General features: G+C 44.3%; 1 protein-coding gene, 2 long non-coding RNA genes and 1 other non-coding gene across 7 annotated transcripts; 2 read left to right on the forward strand and 2 right to left on the reverse strand.

Moving 5' to 3' along the window:
• Nucleotides 1-1601: 1601 nt before the first annotated feature.
• Nucleotides 1602-11764, forward strand: GTF3C6 (general transcription factor IIIC subunit 6). 3 transcript variants are annotated; one of them, XM_001087346.5, is made up of 6 exons: nucleotides 1602-1723; nucleotides 2073-2153; nucleotides 3341-3404; nucleotides 3493-3537; nucleotides 5331-5444; nucleotides 11405-11764. In XM_001087346.5, the coding sequence occupies exons 1-6, from the start codon at nucleotides 1670-1672 to the stop codon at nucleotides 11683-11685; spliced, it is 639 nt and encodes a 212-aa protein (XP_001087346.2). In that variant the 5' UTR covers nucleotides 1602-1669; the 3' UTR covers nucleotides 11686-11764. The 3 variants fall into 3 exon arrangements, with proteins under 3 accessions (XP_001087346.2, XP_028702866.2, XP_028702865.2); XM_028847033.2 differs by lacking the exon at nucleotides 5331-5444; XM_028847032.2 differs by lacking the exon at nucleotides 3493-3537.
• Nucleotides 2229-25422, reverse strand: LOC144340263 (uncharacterized). 2 transcript variants are annotated; one of them, XR_013416161.1, is made up of 4 exons: nucleotides 25312-25422; nucleotides 12361-12581; nucleotides 9418-10195; nucleotides 2229-3505 (listed from the first exon to the last, which is right to left on the reverse strand). It is a non-coding gene; the product is annotated as an uncharacterized LOC144340263 (long non-coding RNA). The 2 variants fall into 2 exon arrangements; XR_013416162.1 differs by having other exon boundaries at nucleotides 25305-25422.
• Nucleotides 6083-6186, forward strand: LOC114677906 (small nucleolar RNA U13). Its single transcript, XR_003729332.1, has one exon. It is a non-coding gene; the product is annotated as a small nucleolar RNA U13 (small nucleolar RNA).
• LOC144340264 (uncharacterized) lies at nucleotides 14037-16173 on the reverse strand. The gene is made up of 2 exons (XR_013416163.1): nucleotides 15936-16173; nucleotides 14037-15621 (listed from the first exon to the last, which is right to left on the reverse strand). It is a non-coding gene; the product is annotated as an uncharacterized LOC144340264 (long non-coding RNA).
• Nucleotides 25423-25500: the final 78 nt, after the last annotated feature.

The following is a 25500-nucleotide window of genomic DNA, read 5'->3' on the forward strand; positions in this document are numbered from 1 at the left end:
ACTTTTTTAAACTATGAAATACATTTAATTAGGCAACTGGACAAAAATATACACAGAAGAGTGTTTACTACAATGTTATTTACAATATCCACAAATTGTAAATAACCTATGTGTTAAAAAATAGAGGATCAAGTTATGGCACACTCATACAACCATTATGTAAAGACAGGCACTGTGGCGTGCACCTGTAGTCCCAGTTACTCAGGAAGCAGAGATAGGAGGCTCCCTTTGAGCCCAGGAGTTTGAGGGTACACGGAGCTACGATGGCACCACTGCATTCCAGGCTGGGCCACAGAGCCAGACCCTGTCACAAAAAAGAAAGGAAAGAAAGAGAGAAAGAGAAAGAAACAAAGAATAAAAGAAAGAGAGCAGCATACTAAAAAAATTATATATTACTACTAATAATAGATTAAATGCACTTTAAATGCTTACTATGTGCTGAATACTGGGCTAAATTTATTTTATATGTATTGTCTCATTTAATCCTCACAATAACCAATCTGCCCAAAGCCTTGCTGTTAATGCAGTAGAACTTGACAGGTATTAAAATCCAAAGCTCAGGTTGGGCGCGGTGGCTCATGCCTGCAATCCCAGCATTTTGGGAGGTCAGGAGTTCGAGACCAGCCTGACCAACATGGAGAAACCCCGTCTCTAATAAAAAATAACAGAATTAGCCGGGCGTGGTGGCGCATGCCTATAATCGCAGCTACTCGGGAGGCTGAGGCAGGAGAATCGCTTGAACCTGGGAAGTGGAGGTTGCAGTGAGTCCAGATGACACTATTGCACTCCAGCCTGGGCAACAAGAGCAAAACTCCATCTCTAAATAAATAAATATCCAACGCTCATGATCTTAACCACTAGATCATGCTATCTCAGGTAGGAAGACCATTTCTTTCGAAGACCATTTCTTTCATAATCAGAAACATCTATGGGATACTTTAAGAAAATTCTGTTCAAACTTCTCTTGCCCAGGTCTCTGTATTGCTATAACAATGTGTATCTCTACAGCACTTGCTTGGGTCCATTTATATACCTCTCACAGATCCTATGCTCCTGCAGGCCTAAAACTTAAGCCCACTTTCTATTTTTCATAGCTCCTGGTGCAGTGCTTTTTACCGTGTAGGCGCTCATTAGTGTTAAACTGAATGTGCCTTTAACTTGGCTTGGGGGACGTTGAATTGAGGATGAGCGCTGACACAATATTAATAATTTCTTTCCAAGAAATGTGCTCGGGTCAACACAAGGCCTTTCTGTCCATGATCCGCCTGAAACCATGGTTTCCTTGCTTTCACCTTTATCCCCTGTGCCTTGCCAGTCCTCCCCGCCAGCGGGACCGGGAGCCCGGCGACTCCCTAGATCGCAGGGCCTGTCTTGCGTGACCGACAGCGCTCCGCTGCCTACAGCAGCCTAGCCCCCGCCCCCGCTTTCAGTCACTAAGCAAGGAGTGGGCCGTTGCGAGTCTCCACGCGAGCACCAGCGCTCTCGGCGCCCGTAGCCACCCGCCCACCGGAAGCCGACATCTTGAGTTCTGGCAGGAGCGGTTTGCGCGGCGAGGAGCGGAGTGGCAGGAACCCAGTGAGCTGCTCCGCGTAGGAGCTGCTGCCCGCACTCAAGATGGCGGCTCCGGGCGGGCGTGGCCAGTGACTAGGAGGCGAAGCGCCAAGGGACCATGGCGGCGGCCGACGAGCGGGGTCTGGAAGACAGAGAAGAGGAGGAAGAGGAGGTAGTAAGCGCTACGCCGAAAGCCTGCACCGCAGTGGCGGTGATACCTGTGCTGGCCGTGTGTGGGGAAGGGAGTCGGGGAGCTGCGGGCGGGAGGGAGGCCCCGACGCTCCTCACCGGCTTCTTGCTCCTGGGCACGCGGAGCCGGGCAGCTTGGGACCTGAGCCCTAATCGTCACCCCGTACTTAGGATGGGAAGTACCGGGAAGTTACCTTAGGTAGCGTCGTTTCCTCTTGCTGAAAACAGAGTCCTGTTTTCACAAAGGTGGGATTTTTGGCTTCTTTTGCTAATTGCTCCCTCTTGCCCGCTCGCGTGCTAGCATGTTAATTAACCCCTCTTTCTTTCACCAGGAGCAGTTGGTTCTGGTGGAATTATCAGGAATTATTGATTCAGACTTTCTCTCAAAATGTCAAAATAAATGCAAGGTTTTGGTGAGTTTTCTAGACTTGGGGGGATTGTTCTAGAGTTTCTTAAATGTAAAACAAGAATGGTGAAATACCTGTCCACAAGTATTGATATATTTATTTCACCTTACAAAGCAGTGAACTCTAAGGATAAGAAGTACACTAAGTATAATTAATTAATATATAATTAAGTGTAATGTAAAAGTACAGGGGTACTATGGGAGCAGATAGGAGAAAATGGCTAACTTTGCTTGCTTGTTTGAATGTGTGGCTGAAGAGAAAGTTACAGATTTGGAGGAAGTAACATTGTGATATGGAACAGTACATATATTCCTATAATCTCAGCACTCCTATAATCTCAGCAGAGGTGGGAGGATCACTTGAGCCCAGGAATTGGAGACCATCCTGGGCAACATAGCGAGACCCCCTCTCTACAATAATAATAACAATAAATGGCTGGGCGCGGTGGCTCACGCCTGTAATCCCAACAGTTTGGGAGGCCGAGGTGGATGGATCACGAGGTCAGGAGTTGGAGACCAGCCTGGCCAACATGGTGAAATCCCATCTCTACTAAAATACAAAAATTAGCCGAGGATGGTGGTGGACGCCTGTAATCCCAGCTACTCGGGAGGCTGAGAGAGGAGAACCGCGTGATCCCTGGAGGCGGAGGTTGCAGGACCGAAATCGCGCCACTGCACTCCAGCCTGGGCAACAAAGGGCAAAACTCCATCTCAAAAAATAAAAATAAAAAAAAATAATAAATTAGCTGGGCATGGTGGCATGCTCCTGTGGTCCCTGCTGCTCAGGAGGCTGGGGTGGGAGGATTGCCTGAACCCTCGTGGTCAAGGCTGCAGTGAGCCATGATCATGCCACTGCATTCCAGCCTGGGTGACAGAGCTAGACACTGTCTCAAAAAATAGATAGATGACAGATAGATAGACTCTTTGCACTACTGTTGACAAAACTTCCTCTGTTCTTAGCTTACTCTTGAAGAAGATGCTGATTGAAATAGACCTTGTTACTTGAGTATGAATTAAGTAGTCTTCAAGTTGTAGCTGCTGTGATCAGAGCAATTGTAGTTTATCCTGTACTTGGTAGGACAAGATGCTCTAGAGTTTCCCCAGTTTTGGAGATTAGTTTCCTTGGTAGCAAGGTTATAATGTTGAAGCCTTTTTCTAATCATGTTTTTTTTCTGATCCTTTATTCTGTTGTAGGGCATTGACACTGAGAGGCCCATTCTGCAAGTGGACAGCTGTGTCTTTGCTGGGGAGTATGAAGGTAGGAGGATGTCAGATAGATGGAACTCTTTCTGATATGGGCCTTTCAGAGATGGTAGCTCTTCTCAACAATTTGTATTTTTCTGTAGACACTCTTGGGACCTGTGTTATATTTGAAGAAAATGTTGAACATGGTAAGTGATTACTAGCCCAGCCCTTTTTAATATGAACTATTTCAATCATACTTAAGCATAATAAACATTAAATATCTCATGTATCCATTGTCTAGCTGTATCATATCCTACCATTTTCCCAAATGTGACGCAGATTATAGTTTAAAAAAAAACATGCCAGGCTGGGCCAGGTGGCTTAATCCTGTAATCCCAGCACTTTGGGAGGCCAAGGCAGGCAGATCACTTGAGGCCAGGAGTTCGAGACCAGCCTGGCCAACATGGCAAAACCCCATTTCTACTAAAAATACAAAAATTAGCTGTGTATGGTGGCATGTGCCTCCCAGCTACTTGGGAGACTGAGGTATGAGGATTGCTTGAACCGGGGAGGTGGAGGTTGCAGTGAACCGATATCGTACCACTGCACTCCAGCCTGGGCAACAGAGCTAGACTATGTGTCAAAAACAAACCCATTCCAGATACATTTGAAGTCCTTCTCTCCATTTCCAAACTTATTTCTCTCCCTCTGTCTTCAGAGATCATCACTCTCCTGAATTTTTTTTTTTTTTTTGGAGACAGAGTCTTACTCTGTCACCCAGGCTAGAGTGCAGTGGCATGATCTTGGCTCACTGCAGCCTCCTGTACTTGGTAGGTTCAAGCAATTCTCCTGCCTCAGCCTCCTGAGTAGCTGGGATTACAGGCGCCTGTCACCACGCCCAGGTAATTTTTGTATTTTTGGTAGAGACGGGGTTTCACCATGTTGGCCAGGCTGGTCTCAAACTCCTGACCTCAAGTGACCTGCCTGCCTCGGCCTCTCAAAGGGATCCTCTCAAAAAGATTACAGGTGTGAGCCACTGCTCCTGGCCAAGGAATAAAAGAAGGGCTACTTCACAGGCAGAGCAGCCTACTTTCTAAAGTATGATATCAATTTACACTCACAGTAGCAATGTATGGAAGTGTCTGTGCTTCGTATCCTTGGCTCAAGGGCCTCATCTTCCCTCCTGCCTAGGCATAGAGTTTTCTGAAAGTTTCAACTCCAGGCAGCAGGTTGGCAGCAATTTTTTTTCTCAGCCTGTCGTGATTGAGAATGTCCCTACTCCACACTTTGGCTTCAGGTAGTAAGTCTGACTTTGGTCCTTCATTTGAGTGGTAGAATTTTAGATCCCAATACGCTATAGGGTAAAATTCCTGGCCCCAATTTCTACTTCAAGGATGAAGCCTGTTAGACCTGTGGGTTTAATCGCACTCATAACTTTGTGTTTCTGACCTCTGAAGATGTTTGTTACTTTTGAATCCAGTTGTACTTTCAATTGTTAATGTTTTTTTTTTTTTTTTTTTTTTTTGAGACAAGAGTTTTGCTCTTGTTGCCCAGGCTGGAGTGCAGTGGCACAATCTCTGCTCACTGCAATCTCCGCCTCCTGGGTTCAAGCAATTCTCCTGTCTCAGCCGCCCAAATAGCTGGGATTACAGGCATGTGCCACCATGCCCAGCTAATTTTTTGTACTTTTAGTAGAGACGGGGGTTTCATCATGTTGGCCAGGCTGGTCTCGAACTCCTGACCTCAGGTGAACCACCTGCCTCGGCTTCCCAAAGTGCAGGGATTACAGGCATGAGCCACTGTGCCTGGCCTGTTAATGTATTTTATCTGTTATTTTTCTATGCTTGGAGCAGGAGGGATGAGTTATACCTTGAATTTACTACACTGTCTTGACAGGAAGTAGTTTAATCTGACTCCCTACACTGGAATTATTAAGGCTTCATCTTTGTTTTATTTGATAGCACAAGCAGTATAATAATGGAGTTCATTTCTGTTCTAGCTGATACAGAAGGCAATAATAAAACAGTGCTAAAATATAAATGTCATACAATGAAGAAGCTCAGCATGACAAGAACTCTTCTGACAGAGAAGAAGGAAGGAGAAGAAAACATAGGTTAGTTCCCTTATTCTCTGAAAATAGGTGATCCAGTACTGGCTTTGACAGTGGTACATTGATGCCAGGACACTCCTTGTACTTTTTAGTAATAACTATACATGATTTTTGTTTGTTTGTTTTTTTCAGACAGAGTCTTGCTCTGTCACCCGAGCTGGAGTGCACTGGCACAATATCGGCTCACTGCAACCTCCGCCTCCTGGGCTCAAGCAATTCTCTTGCCCCAGCCTCCTGAGCAACAGGGATGACAGGCACCCATCACCACGCCTGGCTAATTTTTTTAGTAGAGACCGGATTTTACCATGTTGGCCAGGCTGGTCTCAAACTCCTGACCTCAAGTGATCCAGCCTACAAAGTGCTGCAATTACAGGTGTGAGCCACTGTGCCTGGCCTCATAATATGTTTAATATATTAAAATGGAGGGTGCTCCATGTAAAGTACCAAGCATAGAGTTAAAATTCAGTTGAACGCTCATATAGCTGAGGGCACTGGGGACGTAGAAATCTTTTATCTGCTTGGCATTGGAAATGACTGAGGACTTTTTGAAGAAACTTGATATCTAAGCCCTAGGGAATTCAGTAGTGCTTCTCTCTCTCTTCTCCTTCCCCCCTACCCTCTTTAATTAAAAACTTCCTTGTACCTTTTTGTAGTTCATAAGCATGATGATTATGTTTTTACATTCATGTATAAGATGTGCCTCCCTCAAACCTTGTTATGATGTCAGCATATTACCTGTCTGATGTGTGGGGGGAAAAAACTTCCTTGTAAGCAAAGTGGATATGATCACAATAGTTCTCAATTCCCAAGCTGAAATTCCTTGGAAACTTTTGGCAGTTGCAGCAGCTTTCAACAGGCTCACAGCTGGAAAAAGCTGGCTTTTTTTTTTTTTTTTTTTTTTTTGAGACGGAGTCTCGCTCTGTTGCCCAGGCTGGAGTGCAGTGGCGCGATCTCGGCTCACTGCAAGCTCCGCCTCCCAGGTTCACGCCATTCTCCTGCCTCAGCCTCCTGAGTAGCTGGGACTACAGGCGCCCACCACCGCGCCCGGCTAATTTTTTGTATTTTTAGTAGAGACGGGGTTTCACCGTGGTCTCGATCTCCTGACCTTGTGATCCGCCCGCCTCGGCCTCCCAAAGTGCTGGGATTACAGGCGTGAGCCACCGCGCCTGGCTTTTTTTTTTTTTTTTTAAAGACAGTCTCTTTCTGTCACTCAGGCTAGAGTATAGTGGAGCCATCTTGGCTCACTGCAACCTCCGCCTCCTGGGTGCAAGTGATTCTCCTGCCTCAGTCTCCCGAGTAGCTGGGATTACAGGTAGCTGGGATTACAGGCATGCACCATTACACCTGAATGATTTTTGTATTTTTATTAGAGACAGGGTTTTGCCATGTTGGCCAGGCTGGTCTTGAACTCCTGACTTCAGATGATCAACCTGCCTCAGCCTCCCAAAGTGCTGGGATTACAGGCATGAGCCACCGCCCCTGGCCAAAAGCTAGCTTTAAATGTGGGGGAGACTCTAGGACCACAATTGTTAGTCATCAGTCTCGTTTTTTTTTTTTTTTTGAGACAGAGTCTCGCTCTGTTGCCCAGGCTGGAGTGCAGTGGCGCAATCTCAGCTCACTGCAAGCTCCGCCTCCCAGGTTCACGCCATTCTCCTGCCTCAGCCTCCTGAGTAGCTGGGACTACAGGCGCCCACCACCGCGCCCGGCTAATTTTTTGTATTTTTAGTAGAAACGGGGTTTCACCGTGGTCTCGATCTCCTGACCTTGTGATCCGCCCGCCTCGGCCTCCCAAAGTGCTGGGATTACAGGCGTGAGCCACCGCGCCCGGCGTATCAGTCTCGTTTTTATTATTATTATTATTTAATTATTTTATTTTATTTTATTTTATTTTATTTATTTTTTTTTTTTTTTGAGACGGAGTCTCGCTCTACCGCCCAGGCTGGAGTGCAGTGGCCGGATCTCAGCTCACTGCAAGCTCCGCCTCCCGGGTTTATGCCATTCTCCTGCCTCAGCCTCCCGAGCAGTTGGGACTACAGGCACCTGCCACCGCGCCCGGCTAGTTTTTTGTATTTTTTTAGTAGAGACGGGGTTTCACTGTGTTAGCCAGGATGGTCTCGATCTCCTGACCTCGTGATCCGCCCGTCTCGGCCTCCCAAAGTGCTGGGACTACAGGCTTGAGCCACCGCGCCCGGCCTAATTATTTTATTTGAGACAGGGTCTCACTCTGTCACCCAGGCTGGAGTGCAGTGGTGCAATGTCGGCTCACTGTGACCTCTGCCCCCCATCCCCCTACCTCAGCCTCCCCAGTAGTTGGGACCACAGGCATGTTCCACCATGCCTGGCTGTTTTGTTTTTGTTTTTGTTTTTTCTTTTTTTTGAGATGGAGTTTCACTCCATCGCCCAGGCTGGAGTACAGTGGCGTGATCTCTGCTCACTGCAGCCTCCACCTCCCAGGTTCAAGCAATTCTCTTGCCTCAGCCTTGTGAGTACCTGAGACTACAGGCACATGCCACCATGCCCAGCTAATTTTTGTATTTTTAGTAGAAACAGGGTTTCACCATGTTGGTCAGGCTGGTCTGGAACTGACTTTGTGATCTGCCTGCCTTAGCCTCCCAAAGTGCTGGGATTATAGGCGTGAGCTACCGCACCCATCCTTCTTTGTATTTTTAGTAGAGATGGAGTCTCGCCATGTTGCCCAGGCTGGTCTCGAACTCCTGTAGAGACCACTGTGCCCAGGCTTTCTTTTTCTTCTGATGTTTTTCTTTTTTTCTTTTCTGGAGACAGAGTCTTACTCTGTCCCCCAGGCTGGAGTGCAGTGGCGTGATCTCAGCTCACTGCAACCTCTGCCTCCCGGGTTCAAGTGATTCTCCTGCCTCAGCCTCCTGAGTAGCTGGGATTACAGGTACCCACCACCACGCCTGGCTAATTTTTAGTAGAGACAGGGTTTCTTTATCTTATTTTATTTTTTGGAGACGAGTTTTGCTCTTGTTGCCCAGGCTGGAGTGGGGTGGTGCGATCTTAGCTCACTGCAACCTCCGCCTCCTAGGTTCAAGTGATTCTCCTGCCTCAGCCTCCTGAGTAGCTGGGATTACAGGCATGCACCACCACGCCCAGCTAATTTTGTAATTTTAGTAGAGAGATGGAGTGTCTCCATATTGGTCAGGCTGGTCTCGAACTCCCGATCTCATGTGATCTGCCCACCTCAGCTTTCCAAAGTGCTGGGATTACAGGTGTGAGCCACTGCACCCAACCTTTTTTTTTTTTTTAAATAGAGACAGGGTCTTACTATGTTACCCAGCTGGTCTCAACCTCCTGGACTCAAGTGATCCTCCTGCCTCAGCCTCCCAAAGTGTTAGGATTACAGGCATGAGTTCTTAATTTGCATCCACTTACTCTTCTTCACTTGCTGGTCACCACATACTAGAGACTTTTAGACTAGTGCTTCTTTCACCTGAAGTAGACATACGTTTGTGGAGTTGAAAAAACAATAATTTGATGGTTTAAAAGTTCACTGCTCAATAACACATATGAAACTCTAGTAAGATTCTCATGATGAGTATTTATAGCTTAACGGAATAAACATTTGAAGGTACATTGATCTTATAAAATTAATTACATCACCTATATACAACTATATAATAAACCCTTGTTCTTATTATGTATATCCCTGAACTATCCCCTTTTTTAGGCACCTTGTAATAATTATAGGAAGAAAGTGGTACTAGGTTCTAGAATAAACTTAAAAGGCTGACATGTATCATAAGCTTAGCTATCATTGGGATATTCTTATTAAAGGAAGTTACGAGTTTCCTCTTCGTAGTCTTTAATAATCTGACAGATCTTTGGGAATATTTGGGTGTTTTGTTTAGTCAAATAAATGAGCAACCAACAATTCGAGTCTGCATTAGTTATCTACTGCTGCATAACAAATTACCTCTAAACTTAACAGCTTAAAACAACAACAGAAAACCAGTACCTTACAGTTTCTGTGAATCAGGAATTTGGGAGCAGTTTAGGTAGGTGGTTCTGGCTCCAGGTCTCCAATAAGGTTGCAGTCAAAATGTTATCTGGGCTGCAGTCATCTGAAGGCTTGACTAATGCTGGAAATCTGATTGTAAAATGGCTTATTCATCAAAATCAATTCAAAATTTATTTTGGTTGTTGGCAGGAGGCCTCAGTTCCTTGCCATGTTGTTCTCACAGGACTGTTTGAATGTCCTCCTGATACAGCAGCTGGCTTCTCTCAGATAAAGTATTCCATGAAAACAAGGTAGAAGCCACAGTGTCTTTTATGAACTAGACTTAGAAGTCACAGTCTTGGCTGGGCACGGTGGCTCATGCCTGTAATCCCAGCACTTTGGGAGGTCAAGGCAGGCAGATCACTTGAGGTCAGGAGTTCAAGACCAGCCTGGCCAACATGGTGAGACCCCCATCTCTACTAAAAATACAAAAAATTAGCCAGGTGTGGTGGCACATGCCTGTAGTCCCAGCTACTCGGGAGACTGAGGTGGGAGAATTGCTTGAACCCGGTAGGCAGAGGTTGCAGTGAGCCGAGATCACGCTATTGCACTCTAGCCTGGGCGACAAAGCGAGACTCTGTCTCAAAAAAAAAAAAAAAAAGAAAGAAGTCACAGTCTTGTCATTTCCACAATATCTTACTCAGTGTGGGACAGGACTACACAGGGGCACGAACACCAGGAAGGTGAAGATCATTGGGGACCATCTTGTAGGCTGGCTACCAAACACAGCTCCATGCTGGAGGTAAAACAGAACAGAGAGGAAGTGTGACCCTTACCTTCTAGGAACTTGCATTCTGAAGTAAATTACATTGAAACAGACACGGACGAATATGAGTGAACATCAAATTCATTCTATTTTAAGTATTATGCTAAATAACAGAATAAAGGATAGCTTCAAGATTTTGAGCCTGGCTGACTAGGAGAATGATGTTATTGCAGGAAAAAAATATGAACATCTGTAGTTGAAACTGAATTGGAAGAAAAAAGACTAATAACTAGGTGCAGTGGGTCATGCCTGTGATCCCAGCACTTTGGGAGGTGAGGCGGGTGGATGGCTTGAGGTTAGGAGTTCGAGACCAGCCTAGCCAACATGGTGAAATTCCGTCTCTATTGAAATAAAAAATTAGCCGGGCATGGTGGCACACACCTGTAATCCCAGCTACTTGGGGAGCTGAGGCACAAGAATTGCTTGAACTGGGGGGCGGAAGTTGCAGTGAGCCAAGATCGTGGCTGCACTCCAGCCTGGGTGACAGAGCGAGACTTTGTCTTAAAAAAAAAAAAAAATTGGCCGGGCGCGGTGGCTCAAGCCTGTAATCCCAGCACTTTGGGAGGCCGAGACGGTTGGATCACGAGGTCAGGAGATCGAGACCATCCTGGCTAACACGGTGAAACCCCGTCTCTACTAAAAAGTACAAAAAACTAGCCGGGCGCGGTGGCGGGCACCTGTAGTCCCAGCTACTCGGGAGGCTGAGGCAGGAGAATGGCGTAAACCCAGGAGGCGGAGCTTGCAGTGAGCCGAGATCGCGCCACTGCACTCCAGCCTGGGTGACAGAGCGGGACTCCGTCTCAAAAAAAAAAAAAAAAAAAAAAAAAAAATTATAGGGTAGTGGTAAGTTTCCTTGAAGGCATAAGATGGCAGAGAGTGCTCAAATTATATTTCATAATGAGCTGAGAACTGAACTCTGGAAAAAGGCATGGAATAGTAATTGAGGTTGATAACTTGTAGTGATTTTGATGGTACCTACCTAATAGGCATTCCAAGGTCTCTAGAGAAGATGGAAAATATATTTTATCAGTAGTTACAGACACCATATTCCTTGATTTATGTTGGGCTTTCAGTTTGACATATATTCATATGATAGAGATTTAAATTAAATAAAAATATACTTCACTAAAATTCATTTTTTGTTTCTTTTTGGTTTATTTCTCATCCCTTCCAAATTAGGTGGAGTGGAATGGCTGCAAATAAAGGATAATGATTTCTCCTATCGACCCAACATGATTTGTAGCTTTCTACATGAAAATGAAGACGAAGAAGTGGCAGCCTCAGCCCCAGATAAATCTTTGGAATTGGAAGAGGAAGAGATTCAAATGAACGACAGTTCAAACCTGAGTTGTGAACAGGAGAAACCAATGCACTTGGATATAGAAGATTCTGGTCCTCTTATTGATATACCTTCTGAGACAGAAGGTTCTGTTTTTATGGAAACTCAAATGCTGCCTTAGAAATCACTCCTAGATGAAATTTTTCTCATAACTTGTCAAGAACTTTTTAGAGTTCTTACATAAAAATAATTGCTGTGTAGCTTTCAGTCTTTTAACATTTTTTGGTATTTTATCGGCTATACACACACATCCAGTCATAACACAACTTATTTTACCAGAATCATTTGGGACCAGACATGAATTGGATTTTTAAAATATAGTTTAGGCTGGGTGCAGTGGTTCATACCTGTAATCTCAGCACTTTGGGAAGCTGAGGTGGGAGCATCACTTGAGCAGCCTAGGAGTTTGAGACAATCTGGGTAACATAGGGAGGTCCCATCTCTATAAAAAATTTTTTTAGAATTAGCTGGACACAGTGTCGTGCGCTTATGGTACCAGCTACTGTCAGTTGACCTGGGAGGGTGGCCTGGGACTGGAAGTCGAGGCTGCAGTGAGCTGTGTTTGCGCCTCTGTACTCTCGCCTGGGTGACACAGTGACACCCTGTCTCAAAAAATAAGTAAAATGAAATATTTTTAAATGACTTTAGGGACCCTTCTGAGTCCTTTAAATTCAAGGTTTTATTAAGTATATAAAGTTTTCCTTGGAGGCTGTCAAAAATTACTACAAAGTCAGTGACTTAACACAAATGTACTGTCTTACAGTTTTGTAGGTGAGAAGTGTGGCACAGGTCTTACCTGGGCTAAATTCAAGGTGCTGGCAGGAATGCATTCCTTTATGGAGGTTTTGGGCTGGGGGGCAAATCCATTTCCTTGTTTATTTAGTTGTTGGCAGAGTTCAGTGCTTTGCAGTTAAAGGATCAAAGTCTCCTTTCCTTGTTGTCCATTAGCTCAGGGTCATTTCTAGCTTCTGAAGGCTGCCTTCGTTCCTTGGCTCATGATCCCCTTTTCTTCAGAGCCTGCAATAGTGGGTGAAGTCCCTCTCCCATTTTGAATCATTCCTGTTACTTCTTCCATCATCCCTCTCTCTGACCTACCCTTCGGTCTTCCATTTCCACTGTTAAATGTCTGTCTGATTACTCTGGGCCCACTTGGATAATCTCCCTATTTTAAGGTCGATAATTTTTTTTTTTTTCTTTGAGACAGGGTCTCACTCCATCACCCAGGCTGGAGTGCAGTGGCGTGACCACAGCTTACTGCAGCCTTGAACTCCCAGGCTCAAGCCATCCTCCACCTCAGCCTCCTGAGTAGGTGAGACTACAGGCACGCACCACCATGCCAGGCTGTTTTACTTTTTAATTTTTTTTTAAGAGATGGAGTCTCATTATGTTGCTCAGGCTGGTCTTGAACTTCTGGGCTTTAGTGATCCTCCTGTCTTGGCCTCTCGATGTGCTGGGATTACAGGCGTGAACCACTGCATCCTGCCGAAGTTGTATAACATTAATTCTGGCCAGGTGCAGTGGCTCACACTTGTAATCCCAGCACATTGGGAGGCCGAGGCGGGCAGATCACAAGGTCAGGAGTTTGAGACCAGCCTGGCCAACATGGTGAAACCCCGTCTCTACTAAAAATACAAAAATTAGCCAGGTGTGGTGGTGCACACATGTAATCCCAGCTATTCAGGAGGCCGAGGCAGGAGAATTGCTTGAACCCAAGACGCAGAGGTTGCAGTGAGCTGAGATTACGCCATTGCACTCCAGCCTGGGTGACAGAGTGAGACTCCGTCTCAAAAAAAAACAAAAAAAACATTAATTCCATCTGCAAAGTCTCTTTTGCTAGATCATTTAATATACACAGGCATTAATACTAGAGATTAGGGCATGGAAATCTTTGGGGCTATTTTTAATCTACTACAATAAGTATTTTATTGAGAAAAAGAATTTTGAAGTGCTTAAGGATAAAGGAACAATTCCACATATTCCAGATGTAATTTTGCTCCTTTCCCACTTGAGAAAGATTATTGGAATTCAGCTGTATTCGTTATTTTATTATGGCAGTAAACTAAATCTTATGTTTTAGTAATCTTATGCTAATTTATATTTTTTAAGTAAATTGTTCACACCCTTTGATACTTTGTTACAGGTTGAGCTGTGTAAAACTGCCAATATTTGTTTCCAACTACAAAAAACAGCAATTTCCTGTAGTTTAACCTAGTCCCAGTAAGTTACATACCTCATGTTAATTACATCTCACAATTGGTGGAGATAAAATTATTTTAACAGATTAGAGAGCTAATGTTCTAGGATGAATAATTTTTTTTTTTTTTTTCCAAGTTCTGGCTCTATCACCCAGGCTCTAGTGTAGTGGCACAATCTGGGCTCACTGCAACCTCCGCTTCCTGGGCTTAAGCCATCCTCCCACCTCAGCCTCCCTAGTAGCTGGGACTACAGGGGTGTGCGACCACACCCAGCTTATTTTTGTATTTTTTGTAGAGATGGCGTTTTGCCATGTTGCCCAGGCTGGTCTCAAACTCGTGAATTCAAGTGATCCTCCTGCCTTGCCAAAGTACTATAATTACAGGTGTGAGCCATCATGCCTGGCCCAAAGAATTTTTTTCTTCAAAAAGTTTTATATTTAATTGGAAAATGACTTACCTTGATAAAAAGCATTTTCAAATAATAAGCAGATGATTATAAGCATAATCTTCCCAATGTCTATATGACTTTTTAATTTTTTTACTTTTTTTGAGATAATCTGTCACTCTTGTTGCCCAGGCTGGAGTGCGGTGGCACGATCTTGGCTCACCATAACCTCCACCTCCCAGGTTCAAGCGATTCTCACGCCTCAGCCTCCCAAGTAGCTGGGATTACAGGCATGTGCCACCATGCCCAGCTAATAATTTATGACTTTTTTTAGTCTCAGTTTTTACTGACAGCTTATTGTTCCCCCTGTATGTATGTATAGGAGAGAATGCTCATTGCCTGACCCAATTATCTGTTCTCCTTTTTTTGCTTTGTATCAGAATCCCAGAATTTATTCAGGTTAGCAATGTGCCTAGCTTTCCTAGCAGATACATGTGGTCATATGACTAAGTTCTGGCATTGACATGGAATAAGAAGTGCTGAGTGATGGAAAAAAAGAAGAAGAAGAAGAAAAAAAACAAGTGCTGAGTGGTGCTTCTGGGACGTTTCCTTAAACTTAAAGGCTTAAAAGGAAGCAGGTGGGCTCATCTGTTCCTGCTGGAACATGGATGTGGTAGCTAGAGCTCCATCCAGCAGGATTCTTGGACTTCAAAGTAACTTTGGAAATAGAAGCCAAGAATGGCAGAGCAGCAATATAGAAGACTGGGTCTTGATACTGTGAGATTACCCTGGACTGCTATGAGTAAAGGGTTAATAAAACCCTTTCATTTTTCCCGTCTAAATGACCTCGAATTTCGCTTTCAGTACTGTTTCTCTGGAAACCTACTAGGCAAGGTAATAATGGAATGTCAGCTGTAATATTAGGCAATATTGTTTATGATTAAAAATGAGCCCTTAGCTGGGCGCGGTGGTTCACAGTTGTAATCCCAGCACTTTGGGAGGCCAAGATGGATGGATCACTTGAATCCAGGAGTTTGAGACCAGCCTAAGTGGTATGGCAAAATCCTGTCTCTATAAAAAAACAAAAGTAGCTGGGCATGGTGGTGTGCGCCTGTAGTCCCAGTTACTTAGGAGGCTGAGGCAAGAGGATTGCTTGAGCCTAGGAGGTGGAGGTTGCAGTGACCCGAGATCACACCATGCCACTGTACTACAGCTGTGGCAGAACCTTGTCTCAAAAAAAAAAAAAAAAAACAGACACCTTATTGGTAAACTGTTTGGACCAGGAAGACTAACACGTACTACAAATGCCCACTGGAAAACATGGGCTTTGGAATTCCTTAAGTGTCGTGTTCCTTATTGCAAATATTTCTGGAAGCAACACTCATGTACTGTTTCAACAGGGATTGGTTTTTCTGGAGCATAAAGCTTCTAAGCCTCATGGCTTCTGCACCCATCCAAAATGATCTAGTTTCTTTTTCTTTTTTTTTTTTTTTGAGACGGAGTCTCGTTCTGTCGCCCAGGCTGGAGTGCAGTGGCCAGATCTCAGCTCACTGCAAGCTCCGCCTCCCGGGTTCCCGCCATTCTCCTGCCTCAGCCTCCCGAGTAGCTGGGATCACAGGCGCCGCCACCTCGCCCGGCTAATTTTTTGTGTTTTTAGTAGAGACGGGGTTTCGCCGTGTTAGCCAGGATGGTCTCGATCTCCTGACCTTGTGATCCGCCCGTCTCGGCCTCCCAAAGTGCTGGGATTACAGGCTTGAGCCACCGCGCCCGGCCATGATCTAGTTTCTTTACCCCTCAGCTGACACTTGGGAGGCTGGAATAAAGACTCCTGCAGAAATAAGTCTCATGCTGCTGTGTTGCTGTGCTGTCCTTTGTTCTGTATCCTGGAATACTAAGTGAGCTGGGTGCCAGATTGCGTTCCACAAGGCTTACTGGGGTCCTGTGATTGTGTCATTCCAAACCTGTAGCTATTGCTGATGTTTAGGCAGAGAAGGCATTGAGGCATTGCCATTTTCTACCTCTGGACTTCTTTTATATAAAGAGGGAAATTAGCTGCTCTCTGTTAGGTCACTCTGTAATAGCCAAACATAATACTAATTGATACATATGTATTTTATTTTTTTATTTTTTGAGACAGTCTTCACTCTGTCGCCGAGACTGGAGTGCGGTGGCACGATCTCAGCTCAGTGCAACTTCTGCCTCCTGGGTTCAAGCAATTCTCCTGCCTCAGCCTCCCATGTAGCTGGAATTACAGGCGTGAACCACCATGCCTGGCTAATTTTTTGTATTTTTAGGAAAGACAGGGTTTCACCATGTTGGCCAGGCTGGTCTCCAACTCCTGACCTCAAGTGATCCACCTGCCTTGGCCTCCCAAAGTGCTGGGATTACAGGCATAAGCCACCGCACCCGGCCTGATACATATGTATTTTAGAAAACATGAAAAATATTAAAGAGTAGGCCAGGCACGGTGGCTCATGCCTGTAATCCCAGCACTTCGGGAGGCCAAAGCAGGAGGACTGCTTAAACTAGGAGTTCAAGACCAGCCTGGGCAAGAGAGCAAGACCTCATCTCTATTAAAAAAGTATAAAGAAATAAAATATTCCCGAGATTTGTAATCTTGCCAAAGAAAGTGATCTACACTATAGTGTAGTTCTACCTTAAGTTGAGAGGAAAATAAAATCTTAAATTCTGATGAAAACATACGTGTTAAGCTCCTTACCTATTTATAAGTGTTTCAAATTTAGTAAAATAGTCTTATTTTTTAACTATATAATATTTTGTGAGACTAGAATTTCATTTATGAATTTCTTTGCCATTAATTGCCTTAGTAACTCACTAGGATTACCTAAAAGCTAATGTTAGAACCAGAATCCCGGCCGGGCGCGGTGGCTCACGCCTGTAATCCCAGCACTTTGGGAGGCCGAGGCGGGCGGATCACAAGGTCAGGAGATCGAGACCACGGTGAAACCCCGTCTCTACTAAAAATACAAAAAATTAGCCGGGCGCGGTGGCGGGCGCCTGTAGTCCCAGCTACTCAGGAGGCTGAGGCAGGAGAATGGCGTAAACCCAGGAGGCGGAGCTTGCAGTGAGCCGAGATCGCGCCACTGCACTCCAGCCTGGGCGACAGAGCGAGACTCCGTCTCAAAAAACAAAACAAAACAAAACAAAACAAAAAAAGAACCAGAATCCCTGCATAGTTATCACACTAAGTACTACTTTTTAAAAAAATTAATAATATTATTTTTTAAAAATAGAGAAGGGGTTTTGCCAGTTGCCTAGGCTGGTCTTGAGCTCCTGGGCTCAAGCCGTCTGCCTGCCTCGGCCTCCCACTAAGTACTACTTTTGACACTAAATACAGTGGATTGCTTTTGTTGACAAATAATACTTTTCAATTTAGAAGGATCATATTGTTGCCTGGGCGCGGTGGCTCACGCCTGTAATCCCAACACTTTGGGAGGTCGAGGTCGAGGTAGGCAGATTCCTTGAGGCCAGGAGTTTGAGACCAGCCTGGACAACATGGCAAAACCCCATCTCTACAAAAAATATAAAAATTAGCTGGGTGTGGTGTTGCACACCTGTAGTTGCAGCTACTCAGGAGGCTGAGGTAGGAGGACCACCTGAGCCCAGGGAAGTCAAGGCTGCAATGAGCTGTGACTATACCACTACATTCCAGCCTGGGCAATAGAGCAAAACCCTGTCTCAAAAAAAAAAAAAAAAAAAGACTGTATTGTTAAGGTGCATCATGGAGAATTATTCCTTTTTTTTTTTTTTTTTTTTTGAGACGGAGTCTCGCTCTGTCGCCCAGGCTGGAGTGCAGTGGCGCGATCTCGGCTCACTGCAAGCTCCGCCTCCCGGGTTTACGCCATTCTCCTGCCTCAGCCTCCCGAGTAGCTGGGACTACAGGCGCCCACAACCGCGCCCGGCTAATTTTTTGTATTTTTAGTAGAGACGGGGTTTCACCGTGGTCTCGATCTCCTGACCTTGTGATCCGCCCGCCTCGGCCTCCCAAAGTGCTGGGATTACAGGCGTGAGCCACCGCGCCCGGCCGAGAATTATTCCTTAAGCCCATTACAAAATATGTTTGCGGCTGGGCACGGTGGCTCACACCTGTAATCCCAGCACTTTGGGAGGTCAAGGCAGGTGGATCATGAGGTCAGGAGATCGAGACCATCCTGGCTAACAAGGTGAAACCCCGTCTATACTACAAATACAAAAACATTAGCCAGGCGTGGTGATACACGCCTGTAGTCCCAGCTACTTGGGAGGCTGAGGCAGGAAAATCGCTTGAACCCAGGAGGTGGAGGTTGCAGTGAGCCAAGATCGTGCCACTGCACTCTAACCTGGGCAACAGAGCGAGACTCTGTCTCAAAATGTTTGCAAGTTCACTTATTTATTCATTATGTACTGCATGGCAGATCATAAATTTGTGGCCAGCCAGCTCAGTGAAACTATTGACGATATATACTTTTCTATTCGTATAGCAGCAGTTTTTAATTTTTTAGAATCTGTTTTTATTTCCTCTTGTTCCAACAGCTTAAGTGAAAATATTCAACTTTCCTAATATGTCTAAGGTTTACATGGAATTATCTTCCAGAAATGTTTGTATTGATTTTGGAGATGAATTTGCTACATTTTATAACTTTGACCATTATTTCCTTGTGGAATGAGAAAATGCTGTTTATAAAATTGTCTACAAGTACATTTTACTTTATTAATACAGTACAAAGTAAATATACACCTTTGTTAATGTCAATTTGTAGCTGGTAGTTACTGATAGTACATGGGTTCAAGGCAGCCATACACCTGCTTTTTTTTTTTTTTGAGACAGTCTCACACTGTCACCAAGGTTGGACTGCAGTGGCATGATCTCTGCTCACTGCAACCTCCGCCTCCCAGGCTAAAGTGATCCCCCTACCATAGCCTCCCAAGTGGCTGGAACCACAGGCACATGCCACGACACCCAGCTAATGTTTTGTATTTTTTGGTAGAGACAGGGTTGCACCATGTTGCTCAGGCTGGTTTTGAATTCCTGAGCTTAGGAGGTCCACCTGCCTCGGCCTTCCAGTGCTGGGATTACAGGGGTGATCCACGGAGCCCGGCCATACTTGTGTATCATTAATAAGAAGGTCAAAATAGTAGAGGTTCTACTTTTCTCAGATCCCAAATAAGATCTCTTTTACTATCATGTCTTGAAAATTTCATTTTGTACTCATATTTCATGCTCCCATTTGGGCACTGTATTATTTTCCACTATTGCTGTTAACAAATCACCACAAACTTAGTGGCTTAAACCAACATCAATTTATTATCTTACAGTTCTGGAGGTCAAATTCTTAGTTCAAGGCTGGGCGTGGTGGCTAACGCCTGTAATCCCAGCACTTTGGGAGGCCAAGGCAGGCAGATCACTTGAGGTCAGGAGTTTGAGACCGGCCTGGCCAACATGGTGAAACCCCATCTCTACTAAAAATACAAAAAAATTTAGCTGGGCATGGTTGTCCATTCCTGTAATCCTAGCTACTTGGGAGGCTGAGGTGGGAGGATTGCTTGAACCCAGGAGGCAGAGGTTGCAGTGAGCTGAGATCATGCCATTGCACACTCCAGCCTAGGCAACAGAGCAAGACTCCATCTCAAAAAAAAAAAAAAAAAAAAAAAAAAGTTCGAGTCTTATGGGGCTAAAATCAAGATGTTAGTAGGGCTCCAGGCAGCTCCAGGAGAGAATCTCTTTCCTTGCTTTTTCCAGGTTCTAGAGGCTGCCTGAATTCCTTGGTTTGTAGCTCCTTCCTCCATATTCAAAGCCAGCTGCATTACCTCTTATCTCTCTCACTCCGACCTCTGCTTCCATTATCACATTTCCTTCTCTGACTCTTAAACTTCTACCTCCCTCTTATAAAGTCCATTGTCATTAGATTGGTGCTCATCTGGAAAATCCAGGATAATCTCCCTATTTTGAAGAATCTTAGCCCGTCCTGCTGCAGCCTCCTGGGTGGCTGGGGTTACAGGCTTCTGCTAGCATGCTCGGCTGATTTTTGCGTTTTTGGTGGAGGCGGGGTTTCACCATGTTGACCAGGCTGGTCTTGGACTCCTGACCTCAGGAGATCTGCCTGCCTCAGCCTCCCAAAGTGCTAGGGACCATGTACTTTCTTATAGGGGGTGCTGCTCTAGTATTTGTTTGCATTAGCTTCTTTCCAAAGAATTTGTCAAGAATAACTTGACCTATATTTAGATTTATAAAATATAATATTTTCTATACTTTTACTCAGCTGTATCGTACATTTTTTAAAATGGTGATTAGTAATTGTGTACTGTTAAATACTAATTTTTTCATAAGAGGCCAGTCCAAATTACATGTATATATCAAAACAACTACAATTTAAGGATAAATGAAATACAATTGTATTAACTTATCTTACAACATGTTACTGAAAAGTTATTAAGGGGAGAATGATAGGGACCATGCCATTCACAAATTATTTTCACGAAAACAATTACTTGAATTAATCAATTTAAGTGTGTGACACTTCTGAATATTTTGTTCATGTCATTCATTTGCTATGCAAATTCTTCACTGTGCAGTGTACTCCTATTTGTATTCTGATAATAATGAGTGGTTAATAAAGTTTACTGAAAAAAAAAAAGATTCTTAGCCGGGTGCAGTGCAGGCTTTGGGGGGCCGAGGCAGGTGGATCACAAGGTCAGGAATTTGAGACCAGCCTGGCCAATATGATGAAACCCCGTCTCTACTAAAAATACAAAAATTAGCCAGGCGTTGTGGTGGGCACCTGCAGTCTCAGCTACTAGGGAGGCTGAGGCAGGAGAATCGCTTGAATCTGGGAGGCAGAGGTTGCAGTGAGCCGAGATCACACCACTGCACACTGTCGCCTGGGCGACAGAGTGAGACTCCATCTCAAAAAAAAAAAAAAAAAAATCCTCAATAACATCTGCAAAATCTCACTAACATCACCACCATTCTTGCCACTTAACAGCAGACATCACAAACTTTTCCAAAAAACTGAAGAGGAGGGAACACATCCCATCTCAATCTATTAGGCCGGTACTAATCCAATACCGAAGCCAAACAAAGATTCCCACTAGAAAACTACAGGCCAATATGATGAATATAGACACAAAAATCCTCAGCAAAATATCAACAGACTGAACGCACCAACATATAAAAAGGATCATACACCATGACCAAATAGGATTGATTCCAGGAATGTAAGGTTGGTTGGACATATGAAAATCAGTGTAATATAAAATGTTAATAGAATAAAGGACAAAACCACATGATCATCTCAATAGATGCAGAAAAAGTACACACAAAATCCAACACACTTGCATGATAAAAAGCATAAAAAGCATTCAACAAACTAGGCAAATAAGTCAGGCTGGGTGCTGTGGCTTACGTATATAATCCCAACACTTTGAGAGGCTGAGGCAAGGGGATTGCTTGAGCCCAGCAGTTTGAGATTAGCCTGGGCAACGTGAGACCCCATCTTTACAAAAAGTTTAAGAATTAGCGAGGTGTTAATTCTTAAATTTTTGGGCTGTGAGACCACAGGCATGGTGGTGCATGCCTGTGGTCTCAGCTACTCAGAAGGCTGAGGTGAGAGGACCGCTTGAGCGCAGGTCAAGGCTGCAGTGAGCTGTGTTCACACCACTGCACTCCAGTCTGGGCGACAAAGGGAGACCCTATCTCAAAAAAAAAAAAAAAAAAAGAAAAAAAAAAAAAAGAAAAATCCAAGCTGCCTTTGTTGCAGAAATTGAGAAATTGACCCTAAAATTCATATGGAAATTCAATCTTGCAAAAGAGCAAAATCATAGAAGTCACATTTCTTAGTTTCAAAACTTACTACAATGCTATATGGTAATCAAAGTTGTGGAACTAGCATAATGAAAACCAGAGAGATCAATTAAATAGAATTGTGGGTCCAGAAATAAATCCTTACAATTATGGTCAACTGATATTGCAAAAGGATGCTAAGACAATTCAATGGAGAAAGAATAATCTTTTCAACAAATGATGCTGGGACAACTGGATATCCACGTACAAAAGAATAAAGTTGAACCCCTATCTCACACCATATATCAAAATTAAAATGGACCAAAGGCTTAAATATAAGAGCTACAATTAAAAATGTTTGAAAGAAGACATGGGGCAAATCTTTGTGATGTTGGAATAGGGAATGGCTTCTTAGACACAATACCATAGGCACAGGCAACAAAAGGAAAAAATGCATACGCTGCACAAGCAACAAAAGAAAAAAAATAGGTAAACTGGGCTTGAACAAAGTTCAAAAGATCTGTGCTCAAAAGGACATTAACAAGAGAATGAAAAAACCTACTAAATTGGAGAAAATATTTGTAAATTATATATCAGGTAAGGGACTTATATCTAGAATACATGAGAAAATATTAGAACTCAACAATAAAAGGACAACCCAATTTAAAAACTGGGCAAAGGATTTGGATAGGCATTTTCCCAAAGAAGATATAAAAATGGGTAATCAATCAGCACATGAAAACATGCTCACCATTATTTGCCATCAGGGAAATGAAAATCACAATGAGACAGCACTCATATCCATTAGGACGGCTTAATAAAACAGATGGACAATGCTAAGTTTTGGTGAGGAGTGGAGAAATTGGAACTTTTGGTAGATAGAATAATGCTTCCTTCAACTCCCAGCCCAAAGATGTTGAGAACCCCAAGTATCTGTGAATATGTTACTTTACATGCCCAGAAGGAATTTGCTATACAATTAAGGATCTTCAGATTATCATGGATTATCCAGGTGATGCCCATGTAATCACAAGCGTTTTATTAAGAGGGAGTTAGAAGTGTCAGAGCATCACAGAAAAAGATGTGACAATGGAAGCAGAAGTTCAACTGATGACCTCTGAAGATGGAGAAATGCCAAAATATGCAGACAGTCTCTAGAAGCTGGAAAAAGCCAAGAAACCTATTCTACCCTGAAGCCTCCAGGTGGAAGGTAGTCCTACTGACTTCTTCGATTTATTTTATTTATTTATTTATTTATTTATTTACTTACTTACTTACTTAAGAGACACAGTCTCACTCTGTTGTCCAGGCTGGAGTACAGTGGTGCGATCTCGGCTTATCAAAACCTCCACCTCCCGCGTTCAAGTGATTCTCCTGCCCCAGCCTCCCAAGTAGCTGGGACTACAGGTGTGCCACCACACCTGGCTAATTTTTTGTATTTTTAGTAGAGATGGAGTTTCACCATGTTAGCCAGGATAGTCTTGATGTCCTGACCTCGTGATCCGCCCACCTCAGCCTCCGAAAAGTGCTGGGATTACAGGCATGAGCCACGGCTCCTGGCCTTCGTTTTAGACCTGCAAAACTATTTCAGACTTCTGACTTCCTGAAGAATAAAATAATAAATGTGTGGTAATTTGTTACAACAGAAATAGGAAACTAATACCAAACCCTCTTACATTGCTCATGGGAAATGTAAGTGGTGCAGGTGCTTTGGAAAACAGTTTACCAGTGCCTCAAAATGTTACACTTAAGAGTTAGCATATGACCCAGCAATTTTACTCCTAGAGAACTGAAAACATATGTCCACACAAAATTTGGAAAATAATATTCAAAGCAGCTGGGTGGGGTGGCACGCGCTTGTGGTCCCAGCTACTTGGGAGGCTGAGGCACTAGAATAGCTTGAACCCGGGAGATGGAGGTTGCAGTAAGCTGAGATTGCACCACCGCACTCCAGCTTGTGTGACAGAGCGAGACTGTCTCAGAAACAAAACAAAGCAAAGCAAAACAAAAAAACACAAAGCAGCATAATCCACAGTAGCCAAAAAATGGGAACCACTCAAATGTACATAAGCTGGCCAGGCACAGTAGCTCACGCCTGTATTCCTAGCACTTTGAGAGGCTGAGGCGGGTGGATTACCTGAGCTCAGGAGTTCAGGTAAGACCAGCCTGGCCAACATGGTGAAACCTTGTCTCTACTAAAAAATACAAAAATTAGCAAGGTGTGGTGGTGCGTGCATGTAATCCCAGCTACTTGGGAGACTGAGGCAGGAGAACTGCTTGAACCTGGGAGGTGGTGGGTGCAGTGAGCCAAGATCGCACCACTGCACTTCAGCCTGGGCGACAGAGCAAGACTACGTCGGAAAAAAAAAAAAAGTACCTAGGTTGACGAACAGATAAAGAAAATGTGGTATATCCATACAAAGCAATATTATTCAGTGCTAACAAAATGGAAGTACTGATCCATGCTACAACATGTATGAACCTCAAAAACAGATAGTGAAAGAAGTCAGACACAAAAGGCCATACGTTGCACGAATTCATTTATGTATATTCAGAATACGCAAATCCACCGAACATAAAGTAGATTATTGGTTGCCAAGGGCTGGCAGGAGGGGGAAGTGGGGCTTGGACCGCTACTGGGTTTGTGTGTCGAGGGGGTTCTTTTTGAGGTGATTAAATATTCTGGAATTAGTGGTGATGTTTGCACACCTTTGTGAATACACGAAAAACCAATGAATTGTACACTTTAAAGGGGTAAATTTTATGGTATGTGAATTATGTGGTAACTTAAAAACTGGGGAAAAAATCACGATCAGCAGTACCTTTTCTGCGCATATTTTATGTACTGGGCAACTGTGATAGACAAACTCTGTCACGCTGATCGCACAGTTGTCAATAGTGCCCATTTCACATTAATGTTTTTAGTGATTATGTGAGTACCTACCGTGCAATCAACCTTTCTAGCATCCTGGGATTCCCTGAAGAATAAAATCTGGCTTCTGAATACCTGACTCCAAGTATACAACTAGCGTGTACATCATACTGTGAGAGTCTATGTTACTTTTTTTTTTTTTGAGAAGGAGTCTCGCTCTGTCGCCCAGGCCGGATTTTGCAGTGGCGCGATATCGGCTCACTGCAACCTCCCCCTCCCGGGTTCAAGCAATTCTCCCTGCCTCAGCCTCCCGAGTAGCTGGGGTTACAGGCGCCCGCCACCACGACCGGCTAATTTTTGTATTTTTAGTAGAGACGGGGTTTCGCCATGTTGGCCAGGCTGGTCTCGAACTCCTGGTATCAGGTGATCCGCCCGTCTAGGCCTCCCAAAATCCTGGAATTACAGGCGTGAGCCACCACACCCGGCCAATGTTACTTAAAAGTATTACCTCGCACCTGTAATTCCGGGAAAGAGCCAGGGCAAAAATCCGTAACCAAGGGAACAGGGCGCGATTCCAATCAAAATGGCCGCCAACACCTCCAGGCACCGTCGGCGAGGGCGTCCCCGGAAGTGGCGTTGCGCTCAGCTTCCGGTTCTGCCTGTTCCGGCGCACGTAATCGCCGGGTGCACGTGCATCCACTTAG

Source organism: Macaca mulatta, chromosome 4 (assembly GCF_049350105.2).
Source record: "Macaca mulatta isolate MMU2019108-1 chromosome 4, T2T-MMU8v2.0, whole genome shotgun sequence".
Taxonomy (NCBI): Eukaryota; Metazoa; Chordata; class Mammalia; order Primates; family Cercopithecidae; genus Macaca; species Macaca mulatta.